Below are 13,329 nucleotides of genomic sequence, written 5' to 3'. Positions count from 1 at the left end.
CACATATTAACCAGGCAGCTAATTAGAGCCCACAGGTATTTAAATACTTTCTGGATTTCATTTCTTACTGTTAGTAGATCCAAAGACCTAGTCTGAAACTGTATTTGATGTAGGGTTAAAAAGTTCCTTTTAATTACAGTGAATTCATAATTGCAAGTAGCTGAATCGCAGCAAAAGGCAAAGTGTTTTCTAGTGTAAGACGTTGTCATTTGCCTGCCCCTCCTGCAGAAGTTCAAAACAAAAAGTTTTAAGTGGAAGAACTCAAACTGCTATAAGGCATCACAGCCCACCTCAAATCCTTTATTCCAAATTCCTGCCTTAAGTGCAAATGGAATCAGTGACAAATCTCCTGGCCTTGAGCCAGTCTAAAATGTTATTAAAGGGCTTTGTAATACACATCTTTAAAAAAAAAAAAAAAAAAAAGCAGTGATCACCAATAGCCAACATGTCAGCCAGTTCATTGAGAACAAGTCATGCTTGACTAAACTTATTTCCTTCTTTAATGGGGTTACTAAATTGGTAGAGTAGGATAATGCTGTAAATAGTGTTTACCTAGATTTTAGCAAAATACTTGACAAATTCTTTCTTCCTATTCTTGTGGAAAATATGGAAGATGGTGGGCTAGGTGACTGAATCAGCTTGACTCTTGAATTGTACAATGGTTAGAGTCAAAGAGTAGCTATTTATGATTTAGGCTCAACTTGAAAGGCAGCTTCTGTGGAATGTTCCAACAATATGTTTGGCTTTGTTTTATTACACATTTTAAAAATTACATGTAGATGGCAAGATTATCACATTTACGGTGACACAAAGCTAAAAGGGATAGCTAAGTCCTGTTGTAGAGTCACTGCAATCACATCAAATAGTATGTGATTCCCAGTTGGGGTTTTGGGTGGTTTGCCACTTCCCACACTTCTCATTTTACAGATAAATAAACTGAAACAAATAGGGTGAAATGATTTTCCTATGGTCACACAGCTAATAAATACCTGAGGTCAAATTTGAACTCAGGTCCTCCTGATTCCAGTGCTGACACCCTATCTACAATGCCACCTGGCTGTCCTATAACTAATTAATTCAGTGATAAAAATTAGGCTAAATAAGATCATGATAAACTAGATTACTGGACTCAATCAATTAATGTTATGGGTAATAACGAGTTTAAAAAAATCACCTTCACAGGTACAGGGAAGGAATGTTTAGACAGTTGTTTGTCTAAAAAAATTTCTGAGGACTTTACATTAATAATTTACTATGACCTCCAAGAAACCTAATGTGCTCTTCAGCTGCATTAAAAGAGTTTCTAGGAATAAGGCGGTGATAATCCCACTGTACTCTGCCTCAGTCAAATCCCATATGTCAGTATTTTGTTCATTTTTGGATGTCACATTGTAGAAAAACCTTCAAGAGCTGGAAAATATCCCCAGCACAACAAATAGGATAGTAAAGAGCTTTGTGTTCAGGCCATATGGTTCTGTGTGGGGGAAAAAAATTAAAACTTAAGACCTATATGTGGTGAGCTATTTTGACTGCATTACTGTTAAAATACTTCCAGGATTATTATTTTCCATTTTTATAATGTTTTTCTTTTGAACAGTTACAGTCACACCCTTTACTTAGAGGTATAGCAGAGTATTGTTGAAAAAGTCTTGGAATTTTAGTCAGAAAATCTGGCTTCAAGTCCCAGTTCTATAACTAACCTAGCTCTTTAGCCATGGGCAATTCATTGGAACTGTCTGGGTCTAAGTTTCTCAACCTATAAATTGAGAATAGTATTTATTGCACCAAATAGCACTTGTAGTTGTTCTGAGTGTAATTCTCCATCCAGGAGCTCTAACCTTACTAGCTCATCATAATAGCGGGTGGGTCCTCAAAGGTTGGCTAACTACTACTCTCAGGATTAACCCTGAAAACTATATTCTTAGTCAATTAGCATTGATTAAGTGCCTACTCTATGCCAGACCTTGTGATAAATGCTGAAGAGATAAAATGGTAAAATATAATACTTGTTGTCAAGGAGCTCATCAGCCCCCACCATTGTATATTTCCAAATAATATCAGTTAGCCAAATTTCAATCAGCTTTTAGGAGAAAAAAAAGACATTTACTAAGATAGGATAGTAAGGAAAACACTTGTAAGTTGTAATGAAATACCCCAAATCATCCAAGATCCAAAGTACAATAATACACACAAGGTCCGGGGATGTTGTAAAGACATAACCTCAAAGTGCAAAGGTATGTAAAGTATATAGTAGAGGCCACATGTGATTAAGGGATAACTCACAATTCTTGTTACTGGAAGTCCTTTGATCCATTTGTAGAGTAATGCAACTCCCCTAAGGTGACCAAGTGGACTTGGCCTGGGACCTGCAGTGGCCTATCATTGAGAGTCAGAGTGGTTTTGGTTTAAGGCATGGTCCTTAAAAAAGAAGTCTAGCTAGTAAATCCAAAGATATCTTGAGAGGGTTCAGAGATCCAAGAGGGAAAAAAAAAACCAAAAAACAACTTTTAAGAGCATCTATAGGTAAGGGTATGATACATACCCTATGTGGACAGAAGGAGGGAACAAAAGGAAGGAAGGAAGGAGAAAAGAAGGAACAAAGGAAGGAAGAAGTTTTCCAAAGAGTCCTGATAGACTCTGATTAAATGAAGATAGCAGTCATTCCTGCTCTGGCCGAAAATCCTGAGGATCTTCTTCCAGCTTTATTTATTTATTTGGAATTTTTTTTTCTTTTGACTAGATGAAAGAGGGAGAGTCTTTGCCTCATTTCTTATCTAGCCTTAATCATTGAATGGGTGTGTCCTTAGTCAAACTGAGACCTCTTAAAGACTTTAGCTTAAAAAGCCCAAACTCTCCCCTTGCATCCAGGGAATCTCCAATCATCCTGATAAGTGTCTGGTCACTGACTCAGATGGCTCTGGAGGGGAAAGTGAGGCAGGGAATCTTGCACAGCCCTTCCTCACTTAAATCCAATTCATTTGCATGTCATGGCATCCCCTCTCTGATGTCGTTTAAAACTATAGTGCAAAACAAGCCTTAGGTGAAGCTATCTGCTGAGTTCTGAGAACAGTATGGAGCTAGCTGCAAGCTAACATCTCTCCTTGCCAAGGGGTTCTCATTCTCTGAAGCTGCTGCTTTCTTCACATGGCTATCTGTGTGGATCCATCCATCAGTGTTTTTGTTTGTCTTCACTGTCTTCAGTGTGTATTTCTCTGCTTCCAGATGACTCGTCTGGTGGTTAGTGATTCCCTCTCAGGAAGTTGGCTGCAACTTTTGAACTGGAATTCTCTAAACTGGAGATCTACACCCCTAGACTAGTCTTCCTCTTGACTTAGCCAAATACTAAACTATTTGTTTTTTTTATGTAGAGACCTAAGGTACAGCTGATTGTTTCAATGAGTCACGAGATGTTTCCTGTTAGTCTCATCTGCTTTTATCCAATAGTTAAAGCACCATAATCCTCTTAAATTGAATATTTTTACTGCCTAGTTTGTATTTTCAATTGAAATCGAAAAGGATCATGGAAAAAAGAATGCGAATTATATATCCAGTCAACCATTCATTCAGTAAATAATCATTTTCTAAAGGCCAAATGCTGAAGGCAAAAAACAAAACGAAACTTTTTTTTTTGCCCTCAAGGAACTTACAATCTAGCAAAGAGAAAAACATGTGTATAAGTCAGGTAACTACAAAATATAATCAGGTTTTTTCCAAAGTCCATCTAACATAAGTGAAATTTCAAGTGATTATGAGAATTCTTGGCTATTCCGCATGTCCCATCGTTAAAATAGGAAGCCCTTAAAGATAATGCATGTCTATTAAGAATTTACAAAGCAAACTATTTCAAAGACATCCAAACAGTTAAATTCCCTTGAGATGTAAGATCTTAAGATCTTATGACTACAAAGGGGGAAAAATGCAAAATGAATTTAAGCAACTTTATAATTGCAATTATGGGATTTTTGTTGTTGCAAATTGTTGGTAAAGGCATTGAAAACTATTGAGAAAAAGTCAGCAATTCAGAGACCATATCTATTGTATTTTTCAAAAGGAGATTGGTTCCTGCAATATTATCCACATTTTGTAAACATTGCCAATGAACCTGCACACAAAAGGTTAAATGTTTGCAGACTGTTCTTCTTTGCCTCAAAGATCAGAGACAAATTACTATTTTTATTTTACATTCCCTTGATGAGGATAATGATAAACATGTGTCACTTCTCTGCTTAGCCAGCAAAGAATCTTATTGCAATCCTGTAATTTAAACAAAGGAAAAAATACACAGTTATATACAGTATACACACAAGTAAAAGAAAGCGATAACGAATTTGGTTAGATGTGGGGGGAGAGGTGGAGGAGGGTAGAAAAAAGGAGCATGTGCTGTCTGCAATTACTTAGTTAAAAGAAAAATTCCATAGATGTACAATTTTTTCCATTCATCTTAGGCATTTTAGAAAGGAGAAATTATTGCTTGCTTCTTCCTAAAACCAGAAGAAGAAGAAAAAAAAAATCCAATGTTCCCTCTGAATTCTGTGACTCTCCACCATGTGCAGGACATTAAAAGGATGATTAAACTCTGCATGTGACTGTGTCTACTAGTGTTACAGAATCTAAAACAGAACTTCAAGTTGAGTTTCACCCATTACTTTGGTAAATATCCCCTCTGAGCTTTTAGGTAGCACTTTAAAGTATTAAAACTGTGTTCTCTGTCTGTTCTACAATGGTCTAAAGTGTTATTCCCTTATAAAATTAATCAGTTGAACTGAATTTCTGAACTAGCCATTAGTACAAATTACCCCAAAGCCCAGAAACATTTGTACTTTCAAAGAACTAAAAACAAAGCTAAATGAAACTGATGTTATAAAACTGGGAAAATCAAGATTCCCATAAGAAAATACCAGCCATGAACAGAGCAGTTCACCTAGCACTCTGTGTTTCACCCTGAGAGATTTTGTAACTTCCATTCCTCTGCTTTGCTCTCTTGGCTCCATTACACTCTTTCTGGCAAACACTGAAAATGAAAAATAAGAGTGAAAAATGATTAGAGTGTATGAGCCAGAGAAGTCATATATTGGAACTTAAAAAGGACAGTTTTATTTCCATTAGACAGCTTTGTCAGTTTTTCAGTGCAGAGTGACTTTTATATTGTCTTTTTCATACTAGGTACTAGATCACTGTTTGCTTAACAAATTAAAAGAAGAAATTGATTTAGTTCTGTCAATTACATTTATAATTCAAATTTCCCAAATTGTAAATATTTTAAATTTAAAAAATATAGTTATTTGCTATTCTACAAAATCCTGTTTTCCATAAAATTATGTTGAAAATGATGTGTAAATCAAATATTTATCAATTAGCTATATTTTCTAATTGAAAAACATATTTTCACAAATATATTATTTTCACTTCATAGATTGTCATTGATAGTGGCTCTTAGCACTTCAATGTGAGGTTTCTCTTTCTTCTAATCTTTGTCAAGCAACCATTCAATAAACATTCAAAGTAGGGAAATCCCATGTTTTGGATATAAACACAATATACTTTTATCATATATCTAATCAGTCCTTACTTTGTTTTAAATAATGGTTTTATAAGTTGAATTTTTAAGTGACCCATAACTGCACATCATAATTCAAGTTCCAAAATATTGGAAGGCAAATGCTTTTACTCTTTATTCCCATAAATGGTTATATTCTTGATAAATATTGGGTTTTTAAATTATTTCTACACAATGAAACTCAGAGAGCAGTTTTGGAAACTTAGCCAATTTTGATGCAAACACTACTGATGTTTCCTACTGACCTTTCTCCTCTGTGCTGTCTTTGCATCTTCTTGCACCCATATCCTATTCTCAGTTCTTAATTCTGATCTAATTTTTACTTCTCCTTCATTCTTCCCTCTCCCCACAAATAATAAAAACAAAGATGAGACTGCTGCTTAAGCAAGGAATCTCCTAGGAGACTTGGTTTAATCTTTTTTACCGATGACCAGAAAAGTTTTTTCTAGCAGAATTCCAGGTAGCCATATGATAATCAACAAATCAATGTAAGCATGATCATTCAAAATACTACTAAAACATAAATTGAGTCTTCTGCTATCCTCTGATAGTCCCTGTGCTGTTTCCCACACTGTGGTTCTCTGACCTACAGGATAAATGATTTATAATAACGACTTGAGAATTGTCCTTTACAAATACAATTAAACAATATACTTAGCATAGTGCCTTGCAAATAATAGAGATTCAATTAATATTTACTAGTGGATTAAAATCCTAATAGATCAGGGTGTACAGTTCCAAAAATCTATATATTGTATCAACATAGAAGATAGTAAGTTATTATTTTCTTTATTTTTATAAAGAAAATATTTCTTTTCTTAATTTTCTTTAAAATTTTTTATTAAAATTATTTAAAATAAGCCAGACTATTACAGTAACATACTGATATTCTGGGGCTTAAGAAATTCAACTGGATTTACATTTTGTTTGACTCTTTGTTCTGATTTCAATGTTAAGCCAATGGGTTAACACTAAATGACAAAGATGACATACTAATACAGTCTGTTACATATAAATCAAAATTAATGAACTCAGGTTTCATGATATAGAAAACAGATGCTTCTCTACTCTTTTTTGCACAGATAATTTATTTATTTTGTCGTATTCAACGAATGAGTTGGCAGGTGAATTTGTAACATGTTTGCAATGATACTAGTGTTTAGTAATGATGGCAGAACCCAGTAATAATAAATGATAGAAAGCAAATGGTGGGGTCAATTACATACTGTGCCTCTTGTTGTTCAACTGGGTCACTCCTGGGGAATCAGACTTGAGCCAGGATTAGTCCAAGAAGCATAATTTAATCTAGAAAATATCTAAGAATTCTAGCACAATCTCATTTTTAATCTAGAAAGTCCCTGGGATGGGTTAGTTCTAGTATCTCTCTAAAAGTTCAGAGCTCCCTCTAGAAGAGAAGCTACTGTGGCGTCATGGCAATCAGTTAATCAAGCATTTACTAAACACTATGTTCCAGGCACTGTGCAGGACACCAGAAATATAAATACAATAAATGAAACACCCTCTAATGGCAAGAAGTTTATGTCCTAATATAAATGCAAGTACATATATAAGTATATACAGAAGAAATATAAAGGGAATAATTGTTCAATACAAAGTAATTTTGGAGGGGTCTGGGAAGGTTTCATGCAAAAGTTGATACTTGAGCCACATGTTGAAAAAAGAAAGGAATTCTATTAGGGTGGGTGAGAGAAAATGAAGAGCAGGGAATAACATTGAAGCTAGGAATCTGGGGGATGGGAGGAATGGTGGTGCTTTTAATAGACGAGGGAAGATTAGAAATGATGAGTTTGGGGAAATAATAAGTCCTGGTTTTGACAGGCTGAGTTAGAAATCTCTAGGACACAAAGTTTAAAAAGTCTAGTAGCCATTTAGTGCTAGCTGACACTCAGGGAAAAAGTGGGGCTATATATATATAGATCTGTGAGTCATCTTTATAGTGATATATTCAAATTATGAGAACTCATTCAGCCACCAAAAGAGATAGCATAGATGGCGAAGAAAAGAGAAGAGAAGAACAAAGTCTTGGTACCCACAGTTAGAAGGTATAATTTGGATGGTAAAATAGCAAAGGAGAATGAAAAGGAGCTGTAAAGTTATTCAGTCAACAAGCCATTTGCTGAGTCATAAGGATACTAAGAAAGAGTCTGCTCTTTGGAAGCTCACATTGAAATGAGAGAGATAACACATAAATATAAGTAGGTATATATAAGATATATACAATGAAGATTGAAAAATATTTCAATGGGGAAGGCACTAGTATCGAAGTAGGGAAAGGAAAGTTTGCCTTCAAAAAGTAGTGTTCCAGCTGAGACTTTAAGGAAGCCAGAGAGTCTAAAAAACATTCGATAGAAGGGAATGTATTTCAGAAATTGTGCAAAGTCAGTACAACAACACAGAGACAGAGATGAAAAATAAAATGTTGTATCCAAGGATCAGTAAGCAACCACATGCAGCTGGATCATAGAGTGAATAGTCAAGTATAGGGAAATTGGAAAGGTGAAGATTTTTAACTGTCAAGCGCGAGCTGTATTTGTTTCTGTAGATAACAGAGAGCCAATGGCATTTATTGAGTAAAGGTGGATCACATTGTCAGACTTCTACTACTTTTAGGAAAATCACTTTGGCAGCTGAGTGGAGAATGGATTGGAAAGGAAGAGCCCTGCATCTGGATAACCAATTAAAAGACTACTGCCATAGTCTAGATTATACATAATGAAGACTTAACTGGATAAGGACACTGAATGGAGAGAAGGATTTGTATAGGAGATAAATTATGAAGTTACAAACAATATTTGGTCACTAATAAAAATTAAAACAACCCCAGGGTTCTATTTCATACCTAACAGATTAGCTAAAATGATAAAATGGGAAAAGTGACCATTGTTGGAGACACTATAAGGGAACAGGAACATTTATGTACTGCTGAAACAATTTGGAACTATGCCCCAAAAGAAACTGCATTCCCTTTGATGTAGCAATACCATTTCTAGGATTGTACTCCATAAAGATCAAAAATGAGGAAAGGGCCTTAAATGTCCAAAAATATTTATAGCAGCTCTCTTTGTTGAAGCAAAGAACTTGAAACTGAGGAGGTACCTGTCAACTGAGGAATGGCTGACCAAATTATTTTATATGAATGTTTTGGAATATTATTCTGCCATATGAAATAACAGAAGAGATTATTTCAAAGAAATATGGGAAGGCTTGTGTGAGTAATGTAGTGAAGTAGACAGAACCAAGAGAACAATTTATACAATAACAAAATTATAATAACAAGCAACTTTGAAAGTCTTAACTATGACCCAAAATAATTTAAGATGACTTATAGTGAAGACTACTACTTAGCTCTTGAAAGAAAGAGGATGTAGAATAGGACACACATTTTTAGAAATGAACAATTTGGAAATTTGCTTTGCTTGATTATGCATATGTGTTATAGTTTTTTTCTCCCTTTTCCCTAGGGAAAAAAAAAGAGTGAGAGAGAAATAAAATAAATGTTTGTTCATTGAAAAAAATAATTAAATGTTTAAGAAAGAAACAAGATTTGGCAATGGATTAAAAATGTGCCATGAGGAAAACAAGGCAGGAATTTTGAATCTAAAGTTTAAAAAGCTGACTTTGAATTTTGGTTTTGTTGCTTATTACTCAAATGGCTTTGAGGAAATCACTTTATTTATCTGGACCATAGATTGTTCTGGTTTTTGTTTGTTTTTAACCTGAAAAAATTAGAAGAGTATACTAAATGATCTTTCTTTTCTAATCTAAAATTCTAAATTCTTTTATCGAAATTTAGATGAACAATCCAGCTTCTAAGACTTCAGATCCAGCACTCTTAGCACTATACTACCTTGTTTATGACCATACAAGGGCCCACTAATGGCAAACTGACCAGCTGTGAAATTAAACAAAGCATATTGCCACTCATAGTAAAAATGCTAAATATACTGGACATGATGATGTTGAGTGTTTTTTTTTTCCTACTTGAAGTAAGGATATGCTTTAAAAACAAGTTTTATTTTTATTTCTATTTAGGCTGACAATGATGAGAGTGGTCAAGCAGAAAATTTTTCCATGGACCCACAATTAGAGAGACAAGTGGAAACCATTCGCAACCTTGTAGACTCCTACATGTCAATAATCAACAAATGTATTCGAGACCTGATTCCCAAAACAATAATGCACCTTATGATCAACAATGTAAGTGATCATAAATGACTTCATCTTTTACTGTCTGATCCATTGTTGATTATTTATGTTTTATTTAATATTGCATGATTTTTTTTCCATCTTTTTAAGAGAATACTAACATTACTAAAAGCTTATTTCAATTTCCTGGTAAAGAGGTAACTTTATCCTGGTAAAGAGGTAACTTTCTCTTATGATGTTCCAATGGAATACAAATTTTTGGCAAATCCTAAGAAAATGGAAAAGCCAGTGTGGTGGCACAGTGGATTGTGTGCCAGGTCTTGGAGTCAGGAAGACTCATCTTCCTTATTAACAATCTGGCTTCAGACACTTACTCACTGTCACCTTGGGCAAATCACTTAACATCCGGTTTGCTATAAAATAAGCAGGAAAAGGAAATCAGTATCTTTGCCAAGTAAACCCCAAATGAGGACATGAAGACTCAGAAACAACTGAAATTACTGAACAAAACCAAAACCAAAATGGGAAAGCTTTGAGAATGTACCAGTGACAAGTGAAATGACTGTTGTCTAAGGCCAGCATCCCAGAGACTCCTCAGCACATTGACCAGAGAATACTCTTTCAGCCATAGCTATCCTCAAAGACCATCTGCCTAGTCACAGAGAGGTTATAACCTATCTTTGTAGAGAAAAAACCCACATCCCCCAAAACAAATCATAGATTCTTGAAACCTATGCAGTATGTTGTCTCTGTTACATTTCAGGAAATGACCATTTATGCCGTTGGGTAAATCACTGAACTGCTATGGGTCTCAGTTTCTTCATCTGTAAAATAAGGCTCAGCCTCATTTTACAGATGACTTCTGAGATCTCATAGAGCTCTAAATATTTGATTTAATTTTCTATGATCTATTAAATGAAATAATGGTATCAACGTATCAAAGAAATATAAAATGCTGTGTGTTATTGACAATTTACATAACCTTTTTTGGTCAGTACCTGAGATTTACTGATCATAGAACTACAGCTCAAAAGTCTTGAAGAGGTGCTTGGGAAACTCATAAAGTGATTTGCCCCCTGGCATATGAGCAGATTTAAACCCAGGTCTTCATCATTCTAAGGCTAGTCTTCTATCTACAACATTGTTCTTACACACAAAATGTAATCATAAATTTAGACCTAGAAGGAACCTCAAAAGTCATCTAATCAAACCCATTCATTTTATAAATGAGGAAGGTGAGCTCTAGGGAGATTGTGACTTGTCCATCATCACACAACTACTAAGAATGTATTCTGTTGGAGACAGGAAACAAAGAGCCAAGAAGAACTCTAATCTAAGAGTTGGTTCTTTTTACAACACATCAGTTATTTAAGAGCAGTTGTTACAAAAATGAGTCTTTTCAATCTGTATAGTGAATTATTTCACAATTTTATTAATGAATATTCAGTCACCAGTCATTGTGCATTTGTATCATCAATCTCCTTCTCATTGGTCTCAGTTTCAGTTGTTTTTAAGTGCTCTCATATATCAGAGACTATAACCTTAGGTATATAGAAATGTAGCAATAAAAATATTAAGATGGATGGCAGTTAAGAAGTAAATGGGAAATTTGTCTGCAATGATTTTTAGTCACAATTCTAGCTCTGGCATGCTGTGTGACCTGAGGCACATCATTAATTTCTTATCTCTGAGGAAGGTTCCTTTCCCCCTCAAATGAAGGTAACAATACCAGCCTAGATCAGGGAGATATGGGAATTCTTCACATCGTTCAGAAATTACAATCTCATTGAAAGTACAATTTATCCATCCCTTCTTCACCCTCCCAAAAATCTGTCTAATCTACTAGAAGTCTTCCCCTAGTCTTTGAGCATTTTGTTGGTACATTGTAGTATCCCGTGTCTGTCTACAAGCCCTTCTTCAAGTTATATGACTGGTCTACCTCCTTTGATATTTTTAAAGCACTTCTTATAATCGTGGACAAGACACATTGAAACTACATTTGCCATGGATTTCTCCATAGCCCAAAAGTTACCCAAAGTTTTTTTTTGTTACCCAAAATTTTGATTTTTGAAGCATCATCTAAATCCCCAGATACCCAGTCCCTAGGAGAATATCTCAGTCCTTCTGGATTCTATGATTTTTTTGGTGTAGATACTTTTTTCATCAATACACTTCACAATCTTATGGTCTTGGATAGTTATTCTGGCCAAATATTCATCATCCTATGGAATAAGGATAACATTAGCATTAAATCATGAGGTTTGTATCAACAGCTTTAGATATCTTCTATTAAAAATCAATTATCCCATCCCTTTAACATGGAGTCATAGCATTATACAGTCTGTATTGGAAAGAATCTCAAAAATAATTCAATTCTTACTTGAGAAGAATTCTCTCTATAATAGTATGTCATTCTAAAATTCCTATTGTATTACAGTAATGATAATCACTCAACAAGATACTATTGACCATTTTTCACGATCAAATACCTTCACTCTTTCACTATTTTATCTCAAGCTACTGGTATTACTATCACTACCAGTCCTGTACTGTATTAAATCTTTCCAGACACGACATTGCTTCCTATCTATCAGGGACAGAATGAGCTTGGCAGAAATTCAGCTCATCATTCATCATTCTATATATATATATATGTGTGTGTGTGTATGTGTGTGTGTATATATATATATGTAGAATTCTCTCTAAATATAATATAAATATTATAATAATATAAATAGAAATATAATAATATAAAAATTCCTTTAAATAAGGAATAAATAAGATGTATTTGTTGACTAATAAAGACTATTTGTGTAAAATAGTATAAAAGTTTGTGTAAAAGTTAATTTAATATCTGTGAGACTTATTTTTAAGATTAGTTCTTGAATATGAAAATGATCATAATGTTAACAAAAACTCTCATTAGGACTCGCACATAAGTCTCCTGATGCTGGATTCAATGTGCATTCCAATATTTCACACTGACTACCAGACAAATGGGGGATGTTTGTGGATTTTTACCCTTTTGGTTTTTGAGCTCTTCATTCTATGTTCTTTCCATTTATTTTAGTTGCTTTTATAAAAAGTAACATATGTATATATTCTTCAGGTGAAAGAGCCAGTGTTTTCTTTAGAGCCAAAAAGTTTATAATTCCTGATTTTGTACAGTTCTACTGAGTCTTTCACTGGAAGGACTATCTAGGTTACAGAAAGGAAGTGTTTCAGCCAGCTTTCATAAAGTTCAAAATTTGATGAGCAGTCACCTTGAAAAGGTTAAATTAAAAAGTCTACCACTTATGTCTCCATATGGAATTGTTTAAGAAGGTTGAGGTCCAAAAATGCATGCCTTTCCTCCACCATACTCTAAGGCTTTTGTCCATTGAAATGCAGCAGCTGTTGCATTACTAAAACATACCAGGTAACAACAACCCAAAGAAATAGCATGTTTATAATCAGAAGTCATCCTACACTGGAAACAACCAAATCATCAGATAGTTGTGTTCAGGACATTAATATTTAAGGGCAAAAAGAAAAGTTCAGCTTCAACATCTACACAGCCATGCTGCCATGTCACAAAGGCATAATTTCTCAGTCTATTCCCTTTT

General features: G+C 34.5%; 1 protein-coding gene across 3 annotated transcripts in view; it reads left to right on the top strand.

Annotated features, from left to right (window-relative positions):
* DNM3 (dynamin 3) overlaps positions 1 to 13,329 on the top strand; it is a 581,691-nt gene that overhangs the window by 520,581 nt on the left and 47,781 nt on the right. For all 3 annotated transcript variants that reach the window (XM_051998949.1, XM_051998948.1, XM_051998947.1), the window contains one exon: positions 9,611 to 9,775. In XM_051998949.1, the coding sequence (XP_051854909.1) occupies positions 9,611 to 9,775 (165 nt within the window). The remainder of the gene's footprint in view (positions 1 to 9,610; positions 9,776 to 13,329) is intronic.

Source organism: Antechinus flavipes, chromosome 4, assembly GCF_016432865.1.
Source record: "Antechinus flavipes isolate AdamAnt ecotype Samford, QLD, Australia chromosome 4, AdamAnt_v2, whole genome shotgun sequence".
NCBI classification, from domain to species: Eukaryota; Metazoa; Chordata; class Mammalia; order Dasyuromorphia; family Dasyuridae; genus Antechinus; species Antechinus flavipes.
The sequence above is the reverse complement of the archived record's forward strand: the minus strand, read 5'-3'. Positions and strand labels throughout refer to the sequence as shown.